The sequence below is a fragment of the Carassius carassius genome, chromosome 1 (assembly GCF_963082965.1).
Source record: "Carassius carassius chromosome 1, fCarCar2.1, whole genome shotgun sequence".
NCBI lineage: Eukaryota > Metazoa > Chordata > Actinopteri > Cypriniformes > Cyprinidae > Carassius > Carassius carassius.
Window position 1 is genome coordinate 19999499 of NC_081755.1, and position 26854 is coordinate 20026352.

General features: G+C 40.7%; 1 protein-coding gene across 1 annotated transcript in view; it reads left to right on the top strand.

Annotated features, from left to right (window-relative positions):
• Window positions 1–247: 247 nt before the first annotated feature.
• Window positions 248–26854, top strand: part of LOC132141161 (Na(+)/H(+) exchange regulatory cofactor NHE-RF1-like) — a 32000-nt gene continuing 5393 nt past the window's right edge. Inside the window, exons 1-3 of the mRNA XM_059550451.1 lie at window positions 248–884; window positions 16091–16261; window positions 25189–25342. Of these exons, the coding sequence (XP_059406434.1) occupies window positions 411–884; window positions 16091–16261; window positions 25189–25342 (799 nt within the window). The 5' untranslated portion in view covers window positions 248–410. The remainder of the gene's footprint in view (window positions 885–16090; window positions 16262–25188; window positions 25343–26854) is intronic.

Consider the following 26854-nt stretch of genomic DNA (forward strand, 5'->3'; position numbering starts at 1 on the left):
TGACAACTAGCAACCCCTTTCCTATACAGCAGCATATAATGAATAAAACGGATATATTTTGTGATCTTTAACAACATTACATTCTGAAGTGTAGCCACCATTTGCTCCTTCACAGGGTAAGAAAGAAACCCAAAAATCTGGCACAAGTGGGAGATTTCATTCGTGAAGTCTGATGAGTGCAGAGAGGAGGAGGAGGTTCTAGAGGAGTCACTCCTCCATGGGCTGGATCTGGATGCTGATGTGCTGCCGATCAAACTCTCCAACACTAGAACTTTCTCTTCACACTTATATCAACAACAAAACATTTGCTGAGGCCGAGCGGGTTAACATGCTTCACCCGTGAGCACCCGACTCTCACTTTCCCTTCATTTCTATTTATTTGTCAGTTTGACTCAACAGGTGACTTCGTGATGCCCAGCCAGACTCTGCGCCCGCGCCTCTGCGTCCTGGAGAAGAGCGAGAACGGGTACGGCTTCCATCTGCACGGAGAGAAGGGCAAGAGCGGCCAGTTCATCCGCCTGGTGGAGCCCGACTCCCCCGCCGAGCTGTCCGGTCTGCGCGCGGGCGACAGACTGGTGTTCGTGAACGGAGAGCGCGTGGAGAGCGACAGCCATCGGCAGGTCGTGGAGAGGATACGCGCGAGCGCCGCGAGCCTGGAGCTCGTAGTGGTGGACGCCGAAACCGACCAGCTGCTGAAGAAACACGAGCTGAAGTGCTTGAAGGAGTTTGTCACGGAGGGCATTCCGGTGTCCGAGTGCGGTGATGATGAGATCAGCGACGAGATGATGCGGGACGACACGCCGCCGCCGGAGAGGAACGGAGACATCATCCCCGTTCACATTCCCGCGGTGGAGAAACTCAGGACATCCGTGAGCTCGGAGATGGTATTTCCAACCCGTATTATTCTACTAACCTTAAACCTAACCTAACAGTCTGCTCTGAGAGTTATCAGACATGTAGTTGGAAATTATTAATAATTAGTTGACATGTAGTTGCAAAGTTACTTATAGTTAGTATCTAAAGTGGACTATCAAAATAAAGAGTAACCAAAAAAAGTACTATGGTAGCCTACTTCTAATATTCTGTGTGTAGTTTAATGCATCATGCACACACATCATTTGTGATTATGATAATAATGGTAGGCTATTATTATGTACATAAAGGATGTAAACCCTTGTGAAGTATGCTTAACTGTATACTTTTAACACATTTAGTGTATTTCAAATCTTAAAAGTCTATATGTTAAAAAAATATATTGCAGATAATATAATATGAATTGGCCAAATAAAAGCCAACTTAAGTTGTTCCATATAACCCATTAGCAAAGTATGATATGGTCTTTTTTAAATCATCCGTGGTACTTCCATGGTAATCCCTGAAGAACCTTGGAGCATCATGCAAATATTTGCAATGTTTATAACTTTAGCATGGTACTGCCACTGTAGTTTCTTGTAAAGGGTGAACTTACAGTAACCTTTGTCTCTATTAGTCATGCTTTATTCACAGAAATGTCTCATTACGTCCGCTTAAGTTTAATTGGTCATTTTTTTGTCCATATGTGCAATTGAAAAACTGCTTTGCATTCCTCAAGCAATTAGAACAGTGTGCTATGACAACTGTGAAACACACACCTACACACTGTGGTGCACTTGGCAGATCCCACATACCTAGTGCTTCAGTCACTGACTGTGGGTGGCTGGCGTGTTGAGGAGGACCTCCAGCACAGGAAGACTGTTAGTTCTCACAGAACACAAACATCTCCATTAAACCCAGATCCAAGAGTAAACCTAATTTCGCACCACAAGTTCCAGGATGTGTTAGGAGCACTGTTACCTGGAATGTAACAGCGTCATGTAAAGTGGTTCACCTGAGGAACAGATCATCTGTGTGTTTCAGAGCTGAAGGATGATATGTTGCTCAGATGAAGTGCAGCTGTCTGAGAAATGCATGACTCTATTATTTGTTCAGATGGTTGTAACCACACTGTCTTTTGTGTTTGTGTGTGTGTCTGTGTGTGTGTGCTGCTCTCATGATAATGATTTGCACATTACTCAAGGAGGAAAAAGGCCAGACTCTACAACAGCTGGGCTCCCCATGTTGACAGTCCCAAACCCTTTTTCATTCTCATGTCATCTGCATAACCAAATTACCCACGATGCCCTTCTGGCATTGTGCTCTCAGTGTGTGGATGTGTTCTGCACCTGTAGTGATTACCTGTGTGGCGAATACACTAGTCCAAACAGTCTGTGAGGGCAGGTGTGTATGAGGGCCGCCAGGACAGAATGTCTTCTCTGAGGATCACACCGATTTTTTTTTTTTGGTCGGCCTGAAAGAAAAGTAGGGCTGTGATACTTCAGAGTGAATATGTTAAAATATACAGTACCTTTTAACAATTTAAGCCTCCACTATAGTTAACTGTACTTGTTGTACTATATTTTCCTATAGCTGATGATAAAACTATTCCATATATTTTCTTTAAAAACTTGATTGTTACTCCTCCCAGAGTTTCCCTAGGGCTTTTGTTCATCAAATCTAATCTGTCTGACTGTCAACTGTCTATCAGAACATAAACGCTTATCAACCACTGCCTGTTAAAGACTTTAGCAATCACCTATACACTCTCAGAGAAAAAAGGTACAAAATCTGTCACTGGGGTTGTAGTTTTGAATAAGGTACAGCATTGTACCATATTTACCCCTAAAGAGTGAATATTAGTACCTTAAAAGTACATATTATTAACTATTATTGTGCATGTTAGTACACTTTTTGGTACCCAAAAGAAAAAAAAACCTACTTATTACAAAAACAATATAGTTTAAAACAATATACTTAAGTATGAACTAATTACACAATGATTTGAGCACTTGTATTTTAATAGCAAAAATATATTACAGTTTATATTTATAGTAAATTCAATCACTTTAACCCAAATGCTTTTTTTGACCCACTTAAAGGGGGACTTAAGTACACCTTTATGGCCTGGTTTCACAGACAGGGCTTAGGTTTAGCCAGAATTAGGCAATAATTCAATTAGAACATTTAAGTAGTTTTATAAAAATGCCTTAGAAAAAAACCATGCTGGTGTGCATCTTGAGACAAACACTGACATATTTTAAGATCAGTTAGTGCACGTTGCTTTCAGTTGAAACAGCTCAGACTTACATTTGAGTCTGGGATGAGGCCTAAACTTTATTTGTGAAACCGGGGGTATATGCAATGTTTAAAATATGCATTAATAATAATTTAAAATGAACTTTAAAGTAAAACTTTTAATTTTACATGATTAAAAAAGTGAATTTTCAGTGCTTAATTATACTTAATTGTGTTGACAAAGTCATGAAAGTTTACTCTCTTTAATAGCACTTAAGTGGCCAACTATATCAGTGATATTATCGGCAAGTTTTATTTTTTAAGATTTGACGTGCACAATCAATACAATAAAGCACATTTCTTTTTTCCTCAGACTAGCGTTCAAACTGATTTAGCTTTGAAAAGTTTTGCCATGCCAACATTTAGTTTTACTGTGAAGTATTTGTGAGTACTTGTGAAACAAATGTAAATTTTGATTTTCTCCCTAATTAAAACAATACAGTCACATCAGTGACCTAGCAGTTAGTTCATGTCCTGCTACTGCTCCCTCTGCTTCTCCAAATCATGTTTTGTCATCTCTTTACAACTATAAAGTGGTAAATATGCAGAAAGACATACTACACACAGGACTTTGCATAGAAGTTTATTCTGGGTTAAAAAACTAAGCTTAAAAACCTGCTGAAGTTTCCATCTTTTTGCATTTGTGATCATACAAGAGTTTTTTGTATTACAACAGGAGCATTTTAATGAGAAACTGAGAAAACCCGGGCTGTGTTCCGATGTTTTTATGACCACCACATGACTCTTCCCATAGTTTTCCTTGTAAAATTCTTGATGCTTTCCTGTGTTGCCCTGAGGGGAAGTCGGAATGAAATTGTGAAGATAGCAGGGCTGTTTTTCAATCGTGCACAGATGACTGGTCTTACATAAGCCTTCTCTCCGAGGCAATTACCTGCGTGGAAGTGCTTTTGTGTTGGGTTAAATTGACTGTGACTCTCCTGGTCAGCTGCTGTTTCTTACGTAACTCCTCTGTCAGGAAGAACAAGGGTACGTCATCCTTTGGCCGGGCACATTTACTCTGAAATCTCAGTGACCGAGACAAGATCCCTGATCTACTTCATATTACCTTTATGTAAAAGCAAAGTGACACAAAAAGGACTTGGCGTCCTTGAGCCATCATGATCAAATGGCCATTTCCTCTCAAAAACATGCTGGAGGCTAATATTGTTTTGAATCAAAATATTGATTCAAAATATTTCATGTAAGATCTAGAACTAAGAGTAGATTAAGATTAGGTTGAATGTAGTTGTCCAATCATAACACAAAAAATGTTTGAAGAGCTTTGAAGCTATTCACTTAAATGGACTGTTTGAACTGATTAATAGAAATCAAATGGATAGCTAACCCAAAAATTTATAGAATCTGTCATTAATTACTCACCCTCATGTAAACCTGTTAGACATTCGTTCATCTTCAGAGCACACTTTAAGATAGTTTTTTTTAAATTTGAGAGCTTTCAGATCCTCCCATAGGGTCCTTACATGATCAAGACATAGTAAAGTACCAAGATGATTGACAAAGTAGTTCATTTGATATCAGTGGTTCAATTGTAATGTTATGAGGCTACGAGAATACTTTTTTGCACAAAGAAAACTAAAATAACCACTTTATTACACATTTTTCCCTCTACTGCGTCTCTTCTGGATGTGCGTTTATGGCAGGACCATGACGTAAGTGCGAGGTGGCGCCGGCACTGACCCAAATCCGGCGTGATGACATTGAACATTGTCGTTGACATTGCCTTGTTTACATTCGGGCCCAGTAGCATCATACGTATGTATTCAACAGGGCCTGAAAGCTCTCAGATTTCATCAAAAATATCTTATTAAAATGCTTAATTAAAATGTCTTAATACAGATCCTGTATTACTGTATTATTAAAGCAACAAGATCCTGTACTAGTTACAAAACTAGTGCAATTATGTTTCATTCTGTTTACAATTTAGTCTTTTGTACCAGACATTCAGTATATTTCGATTTTTAGGTATTAAATATAATCACATTTATAATGAAAACACTCATGGAAAGACAAGATCATGTGATCAGGGTGTTTTTGAAAAGGGATCTTCGAAGAGGCTGGTAGTCAGTCTGTGGGAATCTGTTCTTGGAGCCGCTGGCAGAGCAGACACTTCAGCAAGCTGACAGTGGTTTCCTCTGATTGTTTTTCATTGATGTGCAGATATCACACTTCCCTTTTCTGTAAGCACTGATCTAGGAGCAGTGCTCCCACTCTTCTGGCGCTTTTCTACTGGATGGTACAGCACGGTACAGTTCGGTACGGTTCACTTTTGGGGGGTTTTCCACTGGGTACAGTACCTGGTATCTGGTACTTTTTTCTGTACCATCAGTGAACCGTGCCGTTACCAAAATGTGACGTGTAAACTCTTCTGATCATTGATTGGCCGGAGAGAATCGTCACTACCTGTGTAATTGAACTTGTGACACAAACACAACAGAACCGTAGATTTAAATCAGCAAAGGATCGAATGCAGCTGTTTTGAACGAGCGCACCTTTTTTAAGAACTGAAAAGTTGCCGTTTTGTTGTCTGCTGAGGAAGTACAGATGCTCTTCTCATTGATAGCAGAGGAGCGGATCCAGTGAGAGCTTGATGGGGCGACGTGTAATGTAAAAGTTTTTCAGGAGTAGAGGCGGCACAACTATAATGACATGTGAATGATGCTGCCCATTCTAAAGTGGTACTAAAAGCTGCACTGCTGCAGTGTAAATGCAAACCAAGCCGAGCCGTGCTGTACCGTACTGAGCCATGCCGAGCCGAGTCGTACTATGCAGTGGAAAAGCACTACCAACAACAAGAAGAACATCTGACACTGGATCTGACTTTATTAAATATCAAGAAGTTCAGAATCCCGAAAAAGGAAATACTTTTGATCTTGTGGCTGCATCCACTTAAAAATTATTTCGTTTTTCTCTGTAAATATGCAGAAGTATTTGTTAGTTAAGAGTGGTCAGCAAAGCTTTTCCTTTCATGTAAATGGATTTCCCCTGAGAACTCACTTCTGATGGCTGGTTTATTCACAATGGAGCATTTGGTCTATTTGACATAAGAGATTGTTTTGTTTGGTAGGTATGAAACCAGTTTTCCAAAAGGTTGTTTTCATTAATAAACCAAAACTAGGTGAAACTCAGGTCAAATTCATCCCAATGTTCAAAACCGTTTTATTTTATTATCACTGGTCCACCTCAGTTTGATTCACCAGCATCTAGTAATATTCTGTCCTAGATTTGTAGCTTTTTGACCTGCTTGTTAGGGTGAAAGCCAATGATTTAGAGATCAAGTTACACTGTACCTTTAATAAACAAACACCAGACTCTGTGTGGTATGGCCTGGAACGGATAATTGTTAGCATGTAAACACAGCCTGTATAGATGGAGGTGGGCGGATACAGGTTCCTCTGAAGAAGGTTAGCTTGTGTGTGTCTTCTCTGTCCTAGTGTCCAGGGTGGAGATTTGGTCTTTCTATTGTGACATTGGGCCAAACTTACCTCACACTCATAGACAGGTCAGTGGTTTTGGGTGGCTGGTCAAAGGAAATGCAGATGGAGAGGGTTTTTTTTCCTCTTGGGGTTTGTGGATAGCAGCTACTATGACAATAAGCAAATCCTTTTGTTTAGCAAAGCCTAACTGGAAATGGCAAACTCTGTCAAACTAAAATAGATTTTCATCTCCACCCTGGCCAATGACACTGCTACAAGCACAACAGCATGAAATCAGCATGTATAGACCAGTTATAGACAATGTGTGTTGAGATAGATGAGATAATTAAGCAAAGAATTGTTCCCAGAGAGTGTACATTATCGAGAAGAAGAAGGGGCCATATATCGAACTCTGAGGTACCCCAAGTGGGTTTCCGGTGTATTTTGGGCTGTTTTCTTGCTGTTTGTTATTTTGGGTGAGAACCTTATTGTTGCATCATTAACGTGAATACTGCCATGAAACAGACTTAGGAAGAGACAATTCTAATTTCACTGAAGTGACTCAATAACACTAGTGTAAATATTCCCATAGACACTCCTCCCTTACAGGATACCACAAAGGATATACCCATAAGGTCAGACTCAGACAAGCTAAGTGCATGGAGAATGATAGATTTGCTCCCAGAAAGAAGGAATAGACTCTACTCTGTCTGGAAATTGAGTTAAAGACCTAATAGTGTTTAGTTGTGGAACATGTTTGTCTATTCAATAGCTCTGATACAATTCTAGTCGAGTTCAGTAATACACCACCTGCTACCAGAACAAGAGTACAAGTTCATTATTGACTCATGAACACACACTGTTTGTTTTTGTTTTATGTCATCTGTGGTATTGTAGCCTAGAGCTGGGCAAGCTTGACAGTGAGGTTGATCATTTGCAGGCTATTTAGTCTAATATGGGTGAACTTTGGACCTGACAGGATGAAATGAAGCTGTGAACGGAAATGTTTTTCACCTTGTTGAGAAAGATCTTTAATTTTTGTGGAAGCTGTAATTTGTCTCGTCAAGCCTTTATATCTTAGCACAGATGTGACTTGTGTCATACCATGTGGAGATCAGTCCCCTGTAATATGTGAAATTCCTGGACAGGAAGTTCACTAAGGAATTATTTATATATTAGGGCTATGTGTTAATATGTGTTGTCAGAGGGTTTACATTTAAGTGTATTCTAGTAAACTGCTAACCAAGATTGTTGTATAAAAAAACCCACAGAGAACATAGACATCACAACCTATCTACCATATGTGTCTACAGTAGACTTTATGGTGTTTTCCAACCCTGTTTGTAGAGGCACACCAAATTTTTGGATGTCTCCCTTATCTGACTCATCCGTTTCAGGGCTAGGAGTCTCTGCTAAAAAGCTGAGTTGAATTAGATGTTTGTTTTGAGAGAGTTTGAAAATAGGGTGTTGGCCTGTTGGCGTGCCACAAAGAAAAGCGTTAAGAATCACTGGTATAAACTTCCATAAATCTAACCATATATTCATGATTGAGTCATGATTATGCTGGTGTCTATACCAGTATAATGGGCTATAGACAGGTTCCATTTTTCCCACCTTGGCTGGTGCCAGAGCCGGAGCCCAATTGGGAACCAGGCTGCGCTTTTCCAATCCAAAAAACCCTGGGCCGGTGCCCAGATCCTGGTTTTGTCCGGCCCTGAAACCTTTCTTGTATCATAAAAGCGAACCTTTAAATGTTATAGTACCACAGACAAGACCAGACTCTGACTCAAGTCCACCCCAAGTCCTAGATTATGTTTTTAGGACCATGTGGAATTGGTCTTGAGTTGGACGAGCTGATCTCAACTAGTCATAGAAAATATTGACTTGAGTCCGACTTCTGGTAACACTGGGAAACACTCAGTAGCCACATTTCCACTGTCGGGCCAAAAGAAGGCATGCTAGTGCGTGCCAGGGCCAGTGGCTTTTCCACTGTCACTTCCGGTGCTTGATTGTGCCTTGTCGGTGCTTCCTCGAGGCCAACGGCCCTGGTTTTTTGGCCCAACGAAAACTTTGTTATATAGAAATTATAATTCTTTCTAAATGTGATGTGACTACAAATAAACAGAAACCGAATCGACTGAATATACGCTTTATAACGTTCATAACGCTTTATTTCTGTGTGACTAATTTTAAATCCTGATAAATGAATTCATTATGTATCACATATTATACTGTAGTAAAACACAGATGCTTTTGGATTAAAAAAATAAAATAACAAAGCATGCAAACAAACGGATGCTTTTATCGTGTTTGTTTTGTGATCGCGCTAGTTTCCGAGACTTATTTCTTATTAGTTTTCTGATAACTTCTCTTTTTGTTGGTGAAATGATGTGGTTGTTCCTTGGAGGCATGTAAAGGGTGGGTTTTAGTGAAGCGCAGCGATGCTTCTGGCCCGACAGTGGAAATGCAGTGCTATTTTGGCCTCGGTGCTAAAGGCCCAAGGCTATAAGCCCCGCCCGACCCGTTTAAAGCACTGGCTCACACTGGGCCGACAGTGGAAAAGCGGCTAGTGAGCCTTTAATGAGCCTTTAATGCTCCTGGAGGGCTTCAAACCTAATTAAACACACCTAAACCAGCAAATCAAGGATCACCAGAAACTTCCATGTAGGTGTGTTTGGGCAGGTTGGAGCTGAACTCTGCAGGACATCGGCACTCCATAAGCAGGATTGGACACTCCAGCATGGGATGGATGGTCAATCCACAGGGCTAACATACACACACACATATATATTTATAGTCTAGTCATGGACTGTAGTAGAGACTGGAGCTCCTGGAGGAAACCCACACCAATACGGGGAGAACATGCAAACCCAATGCAGGATAGCCTCATGGCTAAGCTAGGGCTCAAAGCCCCTGGACTGTATTTTCAAGTATCTAAGCAATGTAGAGGTGAGGTAAAGTCATTGATGACAGGATTGTAGAATTGTACTGTATATGGTTAATAAGCTTGTCACATTCTAAACAGGCAGCTACATACAGTACTAGTGCTCCGTTGCTAAATGTTTGCCTAGTCAAAGCTACATACCTGATTAGTATCGGGTATAATCATTTGAATATGCAAAGCTGATAATTAAGGCTGGTTTCGGCCTTTATGATTCATTGTGTCTACTATGTTATGTAATTTTTGGAGCCATCCTTCAGCAGGGAAACACCAGTCAACAAGAAGTGTTTCACAATAAATTATTTCTTAAACATACTGTATTTTTATACATATAAAAAAACAAGCATGCAAAGCAATTATACGTTTTATTTAATTCATTTCCACTCATCTGCATTTCTGCTAGTGTTTGCAATGTATAGCATGAGAGTCAGGAAACACACTTCTCCTTTAACATCAAATCAGCTGACTCGATCTTGCTGTGTCATGAAATTTACAGCTGTGAGAAAATATTCATGGACAATTTAGACAATTTATATTCAACAAAAAATGGTGACATGCCAATCAGCTTCTCAACTCAAAACACCTGCAAAGGTTTCCTGAGCCTTCAAAACGGTCCCTCAGTTTGGTTCACTAGGCTACACAATCATGGGGAAGACTGCTGATCTGAGAGTTGTCCAGAAGACAATCATTGACACCCTTCACAAGGAGGGTAAGCCACAAATATTAATTGCCAAAGAAGCTGGCTGTTCACAGAGTGCTGTATCCAAGCATGTTAACAGAAAGTTGAGTATAAGGAAAAAGTGAGGAAGAAGAAGATGCACAACCAACCGAGCAGAGGTGGGTAGTAACGAGTTACATTTACTCCGTTACATTTACTTGAGTAATTTTTTGGGGTAACTAATACTTTTCGGAGTATATTTAAAGATGGGTACTTTATACTCTTACTTGAGTAAATTTTTGGGGAAAAATCTGTACTTTTACTCCGTTACTGTGGGCGACGATCCTCTCGTTACTTTATCTTAATGCAATAAATGTTATAAATGCTTCAGTTTGTTCCAAACGCGCCGTCTACTTTTCTCTGGGCAATGAGCGATGCCCATTCGTGAATGATTCATTCTTTTGAGTCAATTCTGTTCAAAGGCTTGATCAAACCAATTGGCAAACGAGTGAACTGGTTAATGAATCAGTTTGAATGAGTCGTTCAGTTCCCTGCCGCACGCGCTGAGCGTCTGAAGCGGTTCACTCAGAGTTTTAACGTTTAAGAACATCCGCAGCGTGGCTATGGAACTGCACTGAATTGAAAGCAAATCTGCAAAGGCTATTATTTGCTTGCGATGGAGATCCTTATTAGATGAACACCGCGTGTGCTGTCTACTGTTTAACAGGTAATAACTTGGGCTACATTCGATTACAGTACACGATAGGCTACCACTGTGGCATTTGTTGTACGTGTGTGGCTTATAACAGAGGGGAGTCAAGTTGAATGCAGCTTCCAAAAGACAAAAAATAGCCGATTAAGATTTTATTAATTTTAATACATATCATCAGCTGCTAAAATCAGATCTGTGATTGCTTGCTTGCGCTGAGCCAGAGATAGATGCGTTTTTACAGCACTGCGCATTATAGCAAATCACACATGATTCTTTTGAGCTTATTAAAGCATTGGCCAATCAGAGGTGTTCAGATGAGTCATCGCTAAAATGCCGGTGCTTCCTTCACTCGCTCACTGACTGAATACCTCTTTCTGGCGAATTCTCTCGCAGGAACAACAAAGTGCAGATGTGTGTACGAATCTTTAATTAAGATATTGATTTCACAGTGTTAACAGTTTCAGTGGTTTAATGGGAGTTTCTGAGAGTGATTGAAATCTAGACTGTCAGTGAAAATTATCTTTAATAATGTAAATGTTATTTGCTCTCTTTCTGAACAATGAAGTGAAGTGAAGTGAAGTGACATTCGGCCAAGTATGGTGACCCATACTCAGAATTTGTGCTCTGCATTTAACCCATCCGAAGTGCACACACACAGAGCAGTGAACACACACACACTGTGAACACACACCCGGAGCAGTGGGCAGCCATTTATGCTGCGGCGCCCGGGGAGCAGTTGGGGGTTCGGTGCCTTGCTCAAGGGCACCTAAGTCGTGGTATTGAAGGTGGAGAGAGAACTGTACATGCACTTGTACTTGTACACTCTTACTCAAGTAAGAAAGATTAGTAGCAATATTTATATCACATTAACTTTCAATGTTAAATTCACATTTAATATAAAGTCAGTCGTATTAAAAATATGTTATGGCATGACACCTATATCTGTTACTTAAGTAAACAGACTGGGTTTTATAATAAATTACATAAATTGGAGTAAAGGCTGATGAAATATATACATTTATACACACACACATACATTACATACATTTTATCTATATATCTAAATAAAAATAGGCTCAGTATATATGACCATAAGTAACTAGTAACTAACTACTTGAGTAGATTTTTTATCCGATACTCTTTTACTCTTACTCAAGTAACTATTCAAGACTAGTACTTTTACTTTTACTTAAGTAAATATTTCTAGAAGTACTTTTACTTTTACTTGAGTACAGTTTTTGGGTACTCTACCCACCTCTGCAACCGAGAGAACTGCAGCCTTATGAGGATTGTCAAACAAAATTGATTCAAGGAATGGACTGAGGCTGGGGTCAAGGCATCAAGAGCCACCACACACAGACGTGTCAAGGAATTTGCTGAACCACAGACAACATCAGAAGCATCTTACCTGGGCTAAGGAGAAGAAGAACTGGACTGTTGCCCAGTGGTCCAAAGTCCTCTTTCCAGATGAGAGCAAGTTTTGTATTTCATTTGGAAACCAAGGTCCTAGAGTCTGGAGGTAGGGTGGAGAAGCTAATTGCCCAAGTCCAGTGTTAATTTTACACAATCTGTGATGATTTGTGGTGCAATGTCATCTGCTGGTGATTGGTCCATTGTGTTTTTTTGAAAACCAAAGTCACTGCACCCGTTTACCAAGAACTTTTTGATCACTTCATGCTTGTCACGGTGTCTGGTCTGTGTTTCCCTGATGCTGATTTCATTTCCCAGTAGGATTTGACACCTGCCAACACTGCCAAAAGCACCAAAAGTTGGTTAAATGACCATAGTGTTGGTATGCTTGACTGGCCAGCAAACTCACCAGACCTGAACCCTAGAGAGAATCTATGGGCTAATGTCAAGAGGGAAATGAGAAACAAGAGACCAAACAATGCAGATGACCTGAAGGCCACGGTCAAAGAAACCTGGGCTTCCATAGCACCTCACCATGCCATGCCGAATTGAGGCATTAATTAAAGCAAAAAGAGCCCCTACCAAGAATTGAGAACATGGATAGTAAACAAACATACTTTCCAGAATGCAACAATTCACTAAAAAGGTTTTTTTTTTTGGTCTTATGAAGTAGTTTAATTTGTTGAGATAGTAGATTGGTGCGTTTTTGTTATATGTGAGTAAAAATCATCACAATTAAAAGAACCAAAGACTTAAACTACTTCAGTCTGTGTGCATTGAATTTATTTAATACACAAGTTTCACAATTTTAGTTGAATAACTGAAATAAATTAACTTTTCCACAATATTCTAATTTATTGAGATGCACCTGTATATACTATAGGTTCACTTGGCAACTATGAGCACAGACAGCTATTTGCAATGTAAGTATTATGCATGGAAAAATGGTCTCATAAATGCTAATGCTAAATAATAATCTCATGCTAATGTAGCGTAAAAATGCTAATTTTCTGGTTGGTGTGTCTAATGTGCATTTGCAGGGTATAATAATTTTGACAATAAGACAAAATGAAAATGGAAAGGTATTGTGATCCATTTTTTTTCCAGGTGGTTTCTTATGTCTTCTGATATTTTTCCATTGCATATCTTGCTTGAATGGCCTTTTTCAGATCGCAGCACATCATGTCTGTGCTTTTGAGGTCAGCACTCCGATTTGGACATTGTGTTACAGTATATGTAATTTTCTCCATTTGGGCGTGAACAGAGATTTACTTTTGTAATTTGGATATTTTCTTGGATTTGACTGATTCAACCTCAGCTGTGTTTCAATTACACACAATTCATTGGGCGCTCAGTAAACTGTGAGTAGAAAAGCAACCAAAAAAATGTACTAACTCCCTCCATGTTTCAGAGTTCATAAGAAGTTTTTTGTTTTGGCAGTTTCAGTGATTGTTTCGGGTTGGCAGGCTGATCTCAGGTCAAAGCTGCAGTTTTGTACACAGGATGTTCTGTCAAAGCCAAACCTTGGTTCCTCCCATTTTCATTTCAATGGTGCCTCTTCACGAGATGGACAGGCTTTTGTGATTGCAGCAGATTCCTCAGATTCCATGCCCTCTCTGAGATTCCTCTGCATGGGACGCACAATACATCCTCTGTTGAATGGCTGATGTGGCGGTGTGCATTAGGGATAGAGCAGAGGAGAATATATAATGACAAAAAATTCAATGGTATCAATCATTTAATTCAGTTTAGATGATTTATAAAAATTGTGACATGGCTTATTAACATTATCAGATTACTGCGATTTATTTAAATAAACATAAGCGTGACACAGTGTTCATTTACTCGTGAGCAGCTCATGATCTGGTGTTTCAGCATCTCACAGTAAACTCTAGCTACTCCATGTAAACCCAATCTCTGAATGAGTTTGGGCCTCTTATAGCATGCATCTGAGAACATAATGAGGCTCAGCCATTTCAAAAGATTAGAAGTGAGAGGCATTTATAAATCTGTTACTCACAAAGGAGAAACTTCACTCCCTGTGGGTAAACCTCTCTTGGCCTTAAACGTGGTAGTTGTGTTGCTGTCTATGGAGTTTCACAAAGCTCTCAGATTTCATCAAAAATATCTCTGAAGATGAATTATTAGGGTGAATAATTAATGACAGAAGTAAAATTTGGGGTAAACTAACCCTTTAAAACCTTACAGTTATAGTTAACATAATCATCAAACTTGGTGTGAACAGGCCTTAATTCTTACTAAACAGACCTATTTAATAAGTCAAAATTAAAAAATATGTATCTCACAGAAAAACAAAATACTTTTTTCAATATAAGGGATATATATCATGTAACCAAATGTAGCAGCATTTCACTGGTGTTTTGTATTTTAACCACTTTTACACAACCCACTGTGTAAAGTCTGATTGATTTATTCAAGTAGGAAGCAGTATCAGATCATGTTGTGCTGTGATTTATTTATAGCTTTCAGAGTGGAGGTGAAAATGTGTCTGAAAAGCAGCAGACCTATGCATCAGGGCAGGTTACACCCCTCACAGACCGATTTGTCTACACAATGTCCACCCATCCTCAAAGTGCCGCCCAGGGCCTGTGATGGAGCATGTGAGTTGTGCTGTGGTTTAGGGTGGATGGAGGCGGGTGGTGTTCCGCATTGTTTCTGACACTGGAAAGCAGGTGTGGTCCACAGGAAGTCCAGCTCTTCCTGCGCTTGAGCCCAACATAGAGGAAGAACTGTGTGTAAGAGCAAGAGGACGGCTCTGCGGTGGTGTTGTTATGTGCTTAATTGTATTTGTTCATCCTGTTTTCACTCTTACCATCGCTTATATTTGCTGTTTGTCAGAAGAACAAATGGAAAAGCATGATATCTTGCACTGACAGTCCCTCACAGCCTTGTTTTAAAAAAATGATAATGTTAAAGTAAATGTGACGCCTACCATGACTTAGGTTTATTGTACCAACTAGGAAAGTGAAACTGTTTCCTCTTATGATTAAGGGTGTGATTGCAAAACTGCCTATGTTGAAATCAGTTTTTTTTTTCATTGTAAGGTTCTCTAGGCTAAATATAATCAACGGCGCATTAAACACAAATAGTAGTTTGAATCACTGTCCGAAAAACTATAAAAAGACCCAACTTGCTGAACGGAGCGGAAAGGGTGTTATTTTCCTGGATGACAATGAACTGTACATGTGCCGTGTGAGAACAGTGAGGGGCGGCCCGTAATCAGGTGACCTCATCCTGTGCGCTGTCCACTTCCATCACATTCGGGACAAAGGGAAAACATCCTTCTGTCTGGGTCTATTCCTCCGTCCAGCAGCACACCCCAGCATGAAGGACATTAAAGTCACATGAAAATTAGCCATTAAGTGCTCATTTTTATATCTTATGCAATATAATTGTGGTCATTTGGATTTGGTCAGAGGGCAATTGCATAACACAGACAACTAGTCTGACCAGTTAGCAATTAGTCAAGGGATAACAGTCTTACTTTTCGTATTCAAATTTGAGCTGGTTTACCTTTTTATGTAGCTGACTTTAACAGGTTACAAAAAATACCAGATGACCTAGCAGTTTATGTAACCGGCCTCAGGTTTTAACAAGACCTTCTCTGATTCTGAAGTTAATGATTTCTGCTCTTTAATATACTATATAAGATGGTATCCTTTAAGATGAAGGGCACAGACATTCAGACGCCAAACTTCCTGAATTCCAGTGGCACCGGCTTGTGTTTCATTGTGCTGATGTTATGTTTTGTGTCTGTCCCGCAGGACCTGAAAACCCAGCTCAGACCCCGGCTATGTGTCATTGAGAAAGGCCCCAATGGCTTCGGCTTTAACCTGCACAGTGAGAAGTCCAGACCCGGCCAGTATATCAGCGCTATAGATGACGACTCTCCAGCACAGAGATCCGGCCTGAGGCCCAAAGACAGGATAATACAGGTACGATCATTGCCATGCACTTTGGAATTTCATTATTAGAATACACATGCTGCTTTCTTTAGACTTTGTCCAAAATCAGTTATTTTTGAAGCGGTTACATAACATGTGGTGAGAAAAATCTTAGGTGTTACAATAAAACATGATAGATTTATACTTTTCCAAGTATTGCATTATTATGACTTGGAAAAACACTGTTCCTGGAAGGGAAATTTGTACATTGTAGCATTTTTTTAGCGTATCCTGTACGGAACAGAGAAGCAGAGACTCATGGGAAGGAGACAAGGGCGAGAGCCAAGGAATCAAGCAGATCAACCTCATGATATTTGAGAGAGGAGATCTTTTAAGCAGGAAGAAATGAGTATCACTCAATAATCAAACTACTAATACGTTTCAGATTCTGTGTATTGTGTGTGTTCAGTACAACATACAACTAGACACATTCAGCTGGATTTAAGCTTTCAGACTGTGACTAAATAGAAAAATATGACTGGTTTTCTGCACTGATTCAACGTTAGGTTCGCCCAGCTCTTTCTGATTAAGCGCTGCCATGAAAACACTTAGTCACAGTGTAATGAACAGGGCAGGGATGACCAAGTGCAACATGTCGTGACCCATTTGAACTTTGTATAGAATTATACTTTACAAACCCCTGTCAGACTGCAAAATCACACCCCAAATCACAAAACCAAAAAATGGATCATACTTTATTTTAAGGTCCAATTCTCACCATTAACAAATCATAAACTATAACTATTGCCCCAGTAAACTCCTAATTTGCTGCTTATTAATTATTAGTAAAGTAGTTGTTAAATTTAGTTATTAGGATTAGGGATGTAGAATATGGTCATGAATAATATATACTTTATACGCACAGTACTAATAAACAGCCAATATTTTAATTATAAGAATGCTAATAAGCTACAAGTTAATAGTGAGAATTGGTCCCTATGCTAAAGTGTTGCCAAAAAATGTAACTAATGTATGTATATATAATATATTCCTTCCCAAGCTAATTAATCACAGTACATTAAGACAACTGTTTTGTATTACAACATTTCTGAGATGTTACTGTATAAATATGCAAAGCATGCATTATCTAATTAAATGCACTATTTCATGCATACTTTTACAGAAAAGAAATCTAAACATTGGATAAAGGAAGGTTTAAAATTCTTGTTTCATTTTGGATGCCTATTTTTGCTTACTCTATAAATCATAAAATGCTCTCCAAAATAAATAAATAAACTCTTTAGGAATATACTATTATATAATTTACACAAATAATATTTGAACAAACCCCTCTGTAAAAACCTTTAGAATATATAATTTATTTTGTTTGTCTCTATGCAAAACACATTTTGAGAAAATGGCTTTTAAAGTTTTGTATGCAGTGTCTTACCTTAAGTTACAGTAATAAAACTGCCTTTAAATATGATATGGTCAAGCAGTATACATGATGCAGTTGCCAGACCAACACAACTATGTTGTGAAACTGTATTGTGTCAACAAACAGTTAATAATGAGTAACATACATTTTAGACACAGTACTGTCAATATTGCTCTATTTCTAAATTCACAGCAGAACTGCTGTTTGTCACCGAGCAGCACACAATGGTGTTTAGTTCCTGAATCAATTCAAATACGTACACCTTTTGTAGACAAAGTAAATAATACTGAAAATAAACCCGGTTAGGTGTATATTTCTGTAAGGTTTTCTCTGTCCTGTTCTTGTGCGAGTTGTAATTCTTGAGTTTGAATCCGAAGCGAGAGTCACAGAAGGGCCACCAGTGAACAAGTGAAGGAAGGGAAGGAAGCAGAGGGAGGGGAGCGATGGAGGGGTCTTTCTGTTGTCCCAGAGGGTCCTCCAGGCCTACTGTGAGTCGGGCTCTTTGTGTTGGACAGGCTGCTATTGTTCCTGCTGAGCGCACATTGTCCGTTTCCTCTCCGGGCCCGAGCTCCACTAACAGACACACCCTCATTCCACTTATACACTGTTCCCAGAGAGTCTGGCATCTGAACATGCCAGCGCTGTCCTTTCTTCTGCTTAAAGGTGAAGTTTAGTCATGAAAATTTAACACACTCTCATATCGTTCACTGTTGCGTGAAACACAAAATGATATGCTGCCAAACTATAAAAAGGAGCAAAATGATCCATAACCGTAGTAAAAAACGAGCTCCTCTATATTCCAAGTCTGGTTTGTCCTTCTTGAAGTTTGACAGCATGAATCACTGCATTCCTTGTGTTTGAAAGAGGAAATAAAGCTGAAGAGTGAATGATGGCAATTACATTTCTGGGCAAACTTTTCCTTTAAATGCTACCTGAAGTGAAACGTGCATTGACTTCTCACTCTTATTCATTTATTTATGTTTAATAAATCAGATAAATTAAATTTTAAGTCGCTATTTTGCCCTTGACATCCTTCTCTGTTCAGTTCACAGAAAATGATCTTGTGTTTTTTGGCGAATGTGTAATGCTTCAGGGTTTGTGGTTCAAAGACACAGGATATCCTTTCCTCGGACAGCAGGAAAGGAGACTGATAATATTGAAAAATGAATCCTTGCTTTGATAAACAATTTCTTTGTTGGAACAATGAAGATGTAAATAATGCATCTAAAAATAGATTTAAAAATTAAGTTTAATTAAAAGCTGCTATTTACTCCTACTCCTGCTATTTATGCAGTATGTTGTATTAGGGGTGGGCGATATGACCAAAATATTCAATCACAATGTGAGTAATTTTATTTCTTGGTAATTATATATATCACAATATAGTTATTTTTGCTTTAAATAAGGTCTTTATGATATCAACATGGAATTTTCATAATAACCAGTCAATATCACAAATAAAATAATAAATAAAAATAATAAATATTAGTCTAAATAAAAAAAAGAAAAGAAAAAAACTAAACTCAAACTCACCGAAGACAAGTAAACAATCTAGATTAAAGTAATAAGTATAAGAAACCAATTACAAGTAATAGGACAAAGAACTACAGTAGAATAAATAAATAAATAAGAAATGCTTCATTCATTTGTATAAAGTAATCAAATGTATAAAAATACTGCATGTTCTTCACTGTGAAGAGTAAAATGTATTTCTTATTAAAGTTACAAAAGCGATTTAGTCGAAAGCAGTAAGAGATTTTCTCTCTTTTGCTGTTTGATTAAAATAAATGACAGACAGCAGAAATATTAGACTGCTGTCACTCTAAGAGCTCCCCAGATCCAATAATACTGGTACACGTGTTTACTTTCACTGCATGGTTCAAGTGACCCAATTTTTTGCTCTCATGTGGCACAGATCGGATATGACAGGTGAACATGTAAGCAGGAAAAAAACATATAGATTCCGATGTTCTCAGATCGGATTCAGGCCTCATTCATATGTGGTAATAAATCGGATATGAATCGGATACGTGCATTTGCGTGTGCCATGTAAGAAGACAAATCGGATGTTCCCCAGTAAATGCGAGTCGTACGTCATTAAAAAAGTGACGTCAACTCAGGTGGACACCACCAACTGAGATCACATGACTTATTATAGGCGCGAAATTCGCCCATGGCTGCAACAAGGGCTCCTCTTTTTTCTCTGCCGTACGAGACCAATGTTTTGCTGATTTTTTTGTTGACTTTTCAAAATATTGTGGAAAGCAAAACACTGTATAATTTTATTTGCATCTGCATCCATTATATTTTGTGCTGTTTTACTTCCTTTTCCGGGTCAGAACGTGCGAAGATGGTCATTTTGACCTGTAAAAGTGTGTGCATTTAACTGTTTAAGGTAAAAAAAAGTGGTGAAAATGACTGTTCAATACTCCTGCTATCTTTCAGCACCATCTTCATGTGTGCGCTTCTCCCTGACAGTGCTCAAAAACAGTCTCTCAGACAGTTCACATACAGTATAGAACTGCTTTTTGGTATAATATTATTTTAAGATATAGATCACACTTGTAACACTAAAAAAGTACTGTTTGCTGCACTTTATTTCTTTATAACTTCTTGCACATTCACAGAAAACAAGGTGAATGTCAAAAATAAGGTGGATAGTATACTACTGTTTGAATGATATATTGTTGCATACAGTACTATATACTCAGTATTGTCACGGTTGGTAAACCGTGATCTCTGGGATTTGCACTTTGTGGGTGAAGTCTGTGTGTCACGCGTCAGCACTGATTAGTTTATGGGCGTTTCCGTTAATTGTCAGCAAAAGCTGTCACTCATTACTCATCCCTATATAATGGCTCGTCTAGCGTCTTGTGTTCGTGAGAGCGTTGTTTCCTGTTTGTAACCCGTGACTTGCTTTCTTGTGTGTTTTTGCGTTGGATGTCCGTGTCTTCCCCGGAACCCCGTCCACTCTTCGCAACCACCATCAAGCAACACAACTTACCTTCGGCTCGCTTCCCCGCAGTTCCTGTGTCACCCTCTCCTGCTGCCTACTCACCTCCGCCTTCCGGATTCATCACTCCTCATCACCATCTTGGACAGTGCATTCTTCCCAGCGTTATTTGTGTTCCAGTTTTGTATTGTCTCCATATTCTCATTAAACATTATTAACCTCGCACTTGCTTCCTGCTCCTCCTTCACCCAGTCGTCACAGAACGCTCTCACCAACCATGGAAGCAGCGAGCACCACTTCACTGTCGGAATTTATTCACCACAGCGTCAACCGCATGGATCAGCAGCAGGAGAGTATCGTGAACACTGGACGCGCGATCCAAGCGCTGGTGACACAGGTGTCCGAGCTCACCCAGCAGATTCACCAGCTCACCTCTCCCACTGCGCCCACCGCACCGCCTGCACCGACCGTCCCCCGGGAGACCTCCCAGGACCAATTCCGGCCAGAGCCGCTACTTCCGGCGCCAGAGAGTTACTCCGGTGAGCCAAACTTTTGCAAGACTTTCCTTAACAAATGTTCCATACATTTTGCATTACAGCCCCGCACCTTCGCGACAGAGGAGTTCAAGGTTTCGTTTGCGCTTACTCTTCTATATGGCAGAGCCGCCTTATGGGGGACGGCGGTGTGGGAGAATCAACATCCGTGTTTCGCCTCATTCCACACCCTCTCCGATGAGATGAAATGGGTCTTTGGTCGAGCCGCGGCCCGCAGGGAGGCCGCCCACCAGCTCTCGGACCTGAAACAAGGAAAATCATCAGTGGCGGACTATTCCATTCAGTTCCGCACCCTGGCGGCCGCGTGCCAGTGGAACGAGGCGGCGCAGTGGGATCGATTCCTGCATGAGCTGGCCGACCTTGTTCAGAAGGAGATCTACCTCCTCGAGCTGCCCCCAACGCTAAATGGCCTTATCGACCTCGCCCTTCGGGTAGATGCTCGGATTAACCGCCTGGGTAGACAAGTCAGTCCTACACGGCATCCCATCTCTCCGGAAAGGGTCCACGAGTGGATTGGGGTTCCAATACTGTCACATTGTGGAGTGAAAGTTGTCATGAGTCTTGTCTGGTTTCTGCTTGTCCGGTTGTGCCTGTTTCTGTCTTTCAGAAAGAGAACATGGTGTTATCAAATGTGCCCGCAGAGTACTTGAACCTGAAGGAGGTGTTCAGTAAGTCCCGTGCTGCTTCTCTTCCTCCGCATCGTCCCTATGACTGTGCGATAGATTTAGTGCCGGGTAAGTCTCCGCCTAAAGGCAAACTTTACTCTCTTTCTATTCCGGAGAGGGAGGCCATGGAGAAATACATTTCTGATTCCTTGGCATCGAGGTTCATCCGCCCTTCCTCTTCTCCAGCGGGGGCGGGATTCTTTTTTGTGGGTAAGAAGGATGGTTCTCTGCGACCTTGTATTGACTACCGAGAGCTGAACAACATCACGATAAAGAACACCTATCAGTTACCATTGATGTCTTCAGCTTTCGAGAGGTTACAGGGAGCATCCGTATTCACAAAATTGGATTTACGTAATGCTTATCATTTGGTCCGCATCAGGAAGGGGGATGAATGGAAAACCGCCTTTAACACCCCTAGAGGGCACTTTGAATATTTGGTGATGCCGTTCAGGCTCTCCAACTCGCCAGGGGTTTTCCAAGCACTCGTTAATGACGTGTTGAGAGACATGGTAGATCAGTTCATATATGTTTACCTGGATGACATACTGATTTTTTCTTCATCTCTTCAGGAACATGTTCAACACGTCAGATGAGTGCTCCAGAGATTACTCGAGAATGGGCTCTTGTCAAGGCGGAGAAATGCATATTCCATGCACAGTTTGTTCCCTTCCTAGGGTATATCATCTCGTCCGAGGGAATACTTATGGATCCTGACCAGGTTAAGGCTGTGATAGATTGGCCATCTCCAGATTCCCGTAAGGCCCTACAGCAGTTTCTGGGGTTCGCCAATTTCTATCGACGTTTCATTCGTAATTTCAAGATGGCCTTAGAAGGGGTAACGCCTCCACCCGGTTGCCCACCGAATCGTTTATTTGTGCCGGAGGAGTTACGGTCCGGAATCATTCAGTGGGGTCACTGCTCTAACGTTGCTTGTCATCCAGGGATAAGCAGAACCAAGGGGTTAGTTAAACAACGATTCTGGTGGCCACTTATGGCTCGTGACATCCACGATTTTGTTTTGGCTTGCTCAGTTTGCGCCAGTGGTAAGTCATCTAACTGGCCTCCTGATGGGCTTCTTCAACCGCTGTCTGTCCCTTCGAGACCCTGGTCACATATCGCACTAGATTTTGTTACCGCCCTCCCGCCCTCTAATGGCATGACGGTCATTTTGACCGTAGTGGACCGGTTCTCGAAGGCGGCACATTTCATTCCCTTGCCCAAATTACCGACAGCCAAGGAGACAGCGGTCACTGTCCTAGATCACGTCTTTCGGTTACATGGCCTCCCGGTAGACGTGGTTTCTGACAGGGGATCCCAATTTATATCCAAATTTTGGAAAGAATTTTGTAAGTTACTAGGAGCATCGGTTAGCCTGTCTTCGGGTTATCATCCCCAGAGTAACGGGCAGTCTGAACGAGCCAACCAAGATTTAGAGAGGACGTTGCGATGTTTGGTCTCCAAGAATCCTTCTTCCTGGAGCCAACAACTCTCTATGATGGAGTACGCTCACAATTCGTTGCCAGTGTCAGCCACGGGCCTCTCTCCGTTTCAGTGCAGCTTAGGTTACCAGCCACCAGTTTTTCCTAGTCTGGAATCTGAAGTCGCGGTCCCCTCCGCTCATGCATTTGTCCAGAAGTGCCACCGCACCTGGACCAGAGCCCGCGAGACTCTGCTCCGGGTAAGGGAGCGCACTAAGGCCAAGGCCGATCACCACCGGTCAAAGCCTCCCGTTTACATCGTGGGTCAAAAAGTGTGGCTTTCTACAAACAATATTCCTCTCCGTTCCGTCTCTAACAAATTAGCTCCCAAATTCATTGGCCCGTTTACTATCACCAAGATCATTAGTCCGGTGACAGTCCACCTCAAACTACCTCCAGTGTACAGGAGGATACATCCCGCCTTTCATGTGTCCAAAATTAAACCCGTGTTTTATTCACATATTAATCCGCCTACCCTGGTTCTCCCGCCGCCACGTCTCGTAGATGGGGAACCGACCTATTTTGTTAATCGTATTCTGGACTCGAGACGGAGGGGACGAGGATTCCAGTACCTGGTGGACTGGGAAGGTTACGGTCCGGAGGAGAGGAGTTGGGTACCTGCTAGGGACATACTGGATCACTCCCTTATTGATGATTGCAATCAGCAGGTAGGCCCTGGGAACTCCAGGAGGCGTTCTTTAAGGGGGGGGGGTACTGTTACGGTTGGTAAACCATGATCTCTGGGTTTTGCACTTTGTGGGAGAAGTCTGTGTGTCACGCATCAGCACTGATTAGTTTGTGGGCGTCTCCGTTAATTGTCATCAGCAAAAAGCTGTCACTCATTACTCATCCCTATATAATGGCTCGTCTAGCGACTTGTGTTCGTGAGAGCGTTGTTTCCTGTTTGTAACCCGTGACTTGCTTTCTTGTGTGTTTCTGCGTTGGATGTCCGTGTCTTCCCCGGAACCCCGTCCACTCTTTGCAACCACCATCAAGCAACACAACTTACCTTCGGCTCGCTTCCCCGCAGTTCCTGTGTCACCCTCTCCTGCTGCCTACTCACCTCCACCTTCCGGATTCATCACTCCTCATCACCATCTTGGACAGTGCATTCCTCCCAGCGTTATTTGTGTTCCAGTTTTGTATTGTCTCCGTATTCTCATTAAACATTATTAACCTTGCACTTGCTTCCTGCTCCTCCTTCACCCAGTCGTCACAAGTATATCCTAAGCAATTTTCTATAATCCAGTAACTTTTTAACACTTAAGGCATAGTTCAACCAGAAAATGTGAATTCTTTCATTACTTATTTTCATTTTGTTCCAGACCCATAAGACTTATGTCAAATTATTCAGACACCAGATATAATTCTTGATATCTTTTGACTAGTGGGTGCAGGACGCTACAGTTCATTTATGTTAGTGAAGATAAACTGTGACAGAAATTTGTGACCAAAAATGATTCAGACACTTTGACATGACCATGTTTTGCTTAAGTGTTTTTCTTTAATTTCTAATGCAACCTTTGTATGCTACAGACTGAACAATGTAAAAATGTAAATGAAAAATATAATTGGTTGACCTAAATTGGTATCATCTAATTGTGCACTTACATTTAACAGCTGACAGCTATTCAAATTCATTACATGCCTTTCTATCAACGTTAGCTGACATTATTAAGATGTATTTGTTATGACACAGTTCTTGTGATATGTTATTATCATTTTCTACACTATAGCGAATAAACTGTGAGAACTTAAGATACTGTATGTAAGGTGTCTGAATAAATGTTGGTTTGACTGTATTCTTTTAAGGTGTGAGTCATTCAGTCCAGCATGTGTTTCACAGAGTCTCTGTATGTCTTCAGATGTGTCATTGTTTGTTCTCAGGTCAGCGGGGTTTCGGTGGAGGGGAAGCAGCACGCTGAGGTGGTGGCCGCTATTAAAGCCGGGGGTGACAGCACGACACTCTTGGTCGTAGATCCAGACACCGATGCTTTCTTCAAGAAGTGTCGAGTGACGCCCACTGCAGAACACCTCACAGGTACAAACCAAACACTCACCTGGCACTAAATGAAGAAGATTTCAGCAGGTTTGCCTCTTGGTGGCGCCTGACACTGAGTCATTGTTCGGGAGGGGTCACTCGGGCATGCTTGACTACTTTCACTCGGGTATCTCTCTCTGTGCTGGTTTTGGGTTTCCTATTAAGCAATTTAGTTTGTCCGTCTCATTGTGTCACTCAGTGCCAAGGATCTCCAGTGAAAGCGCAGTGCCAACAGCAGCCATGGAAACCAAGAGTGTGTGTGTGTGTGAGTGTGTGTGTGTTTGACACAACTAGATTAGTCATGAGTGAGCAGAGATGCAATGTTTACTCATGTTATTTACCAAGCATGCATTTGGCGTCAGTACAGTGGAAACTTTACTTAGCTGCTATCACATTTTATCAGTTCCATCTCATACAGACTCCATCTGTTCGAGCGAAAAGGGGAGTACTGACCGGACGAATGCTTTCAGACGTCTCAGGTGTTGCTGTTCTCACTCCGAGTCATTTTATACTCATGACCATGTTTTCTGCCAGAATCACTCTCTTATCTGAGTTTCGATGTGAATAGTTCTTTTTCAGTTCACAGTCAGACTGTGGGATTATCTGACAGAACTGGGAACATTGTCTCAGACAATGTTCCCAGTTAAAATCATGCTGTAAAAGTTTTTTACATTGCCATTCAGAGGTTTGGAGTCCGTAAGATTTTGCACTGATTTTGTTGAAAATTTGTGAATTCCAATGATTTTTAAATGTGTAAAATTAAACTGCTGTACTATTATTGGTAGCGGAAGGCACAATTCATAAATACTGAGCAAGCAAACACTCACACATTGTAGTTCTTCATAAATCTCTAAAGATTTGAGGAGTTTCTCCTCATGGCTGATCACACTAAACTGAAAAGCTCTTTCAGCCAATTAAACGGTTTCAGTCAGATTATTCCAAATCACTTCAGTCAAATTGGCCGTGTTAAATATAGCATAATAAGATACTACTCCTACACTGTCTCTGCAGTATATAGTTTGCAACGCTCTCCAGGTGATCATCCGTTTTCAGTGAGACTAATGAAACAGAATTAATCTTTTTTAACATCTATTTGAATGGAAAGTCTAAATATGCTTCTACAAAATTTAATTATGTATGTCAACTGGATGCCAGGTCATATGCCAACAATTTTGCATAGAACATTGCCCATTATTTCTTCTAGTGTTTTTGCAAATGTGTAGGCAGTATATGTGCACTGTACTGTATGTATACTGTGCAGTATTCAGTAGTAAGATAGTATTCTGTTTTCCACACAGCTGTAAATTCAGCTGTTTTCTTTTCTCTCTCTCTCTCTCTTTAACATAAGTAAGAATTAATGCACACTTTTTCATATTCACACTTGTTTTGGAAAGTATAACCCTTACACTCTGGATGTGTTAGCATGTGACAAAACTGCTTATTGTAAACCAATCATCCCAGCCTACTAGGGCTAAAAGTGATAGCCCTAAATAGGGTTAGACACCATATTAA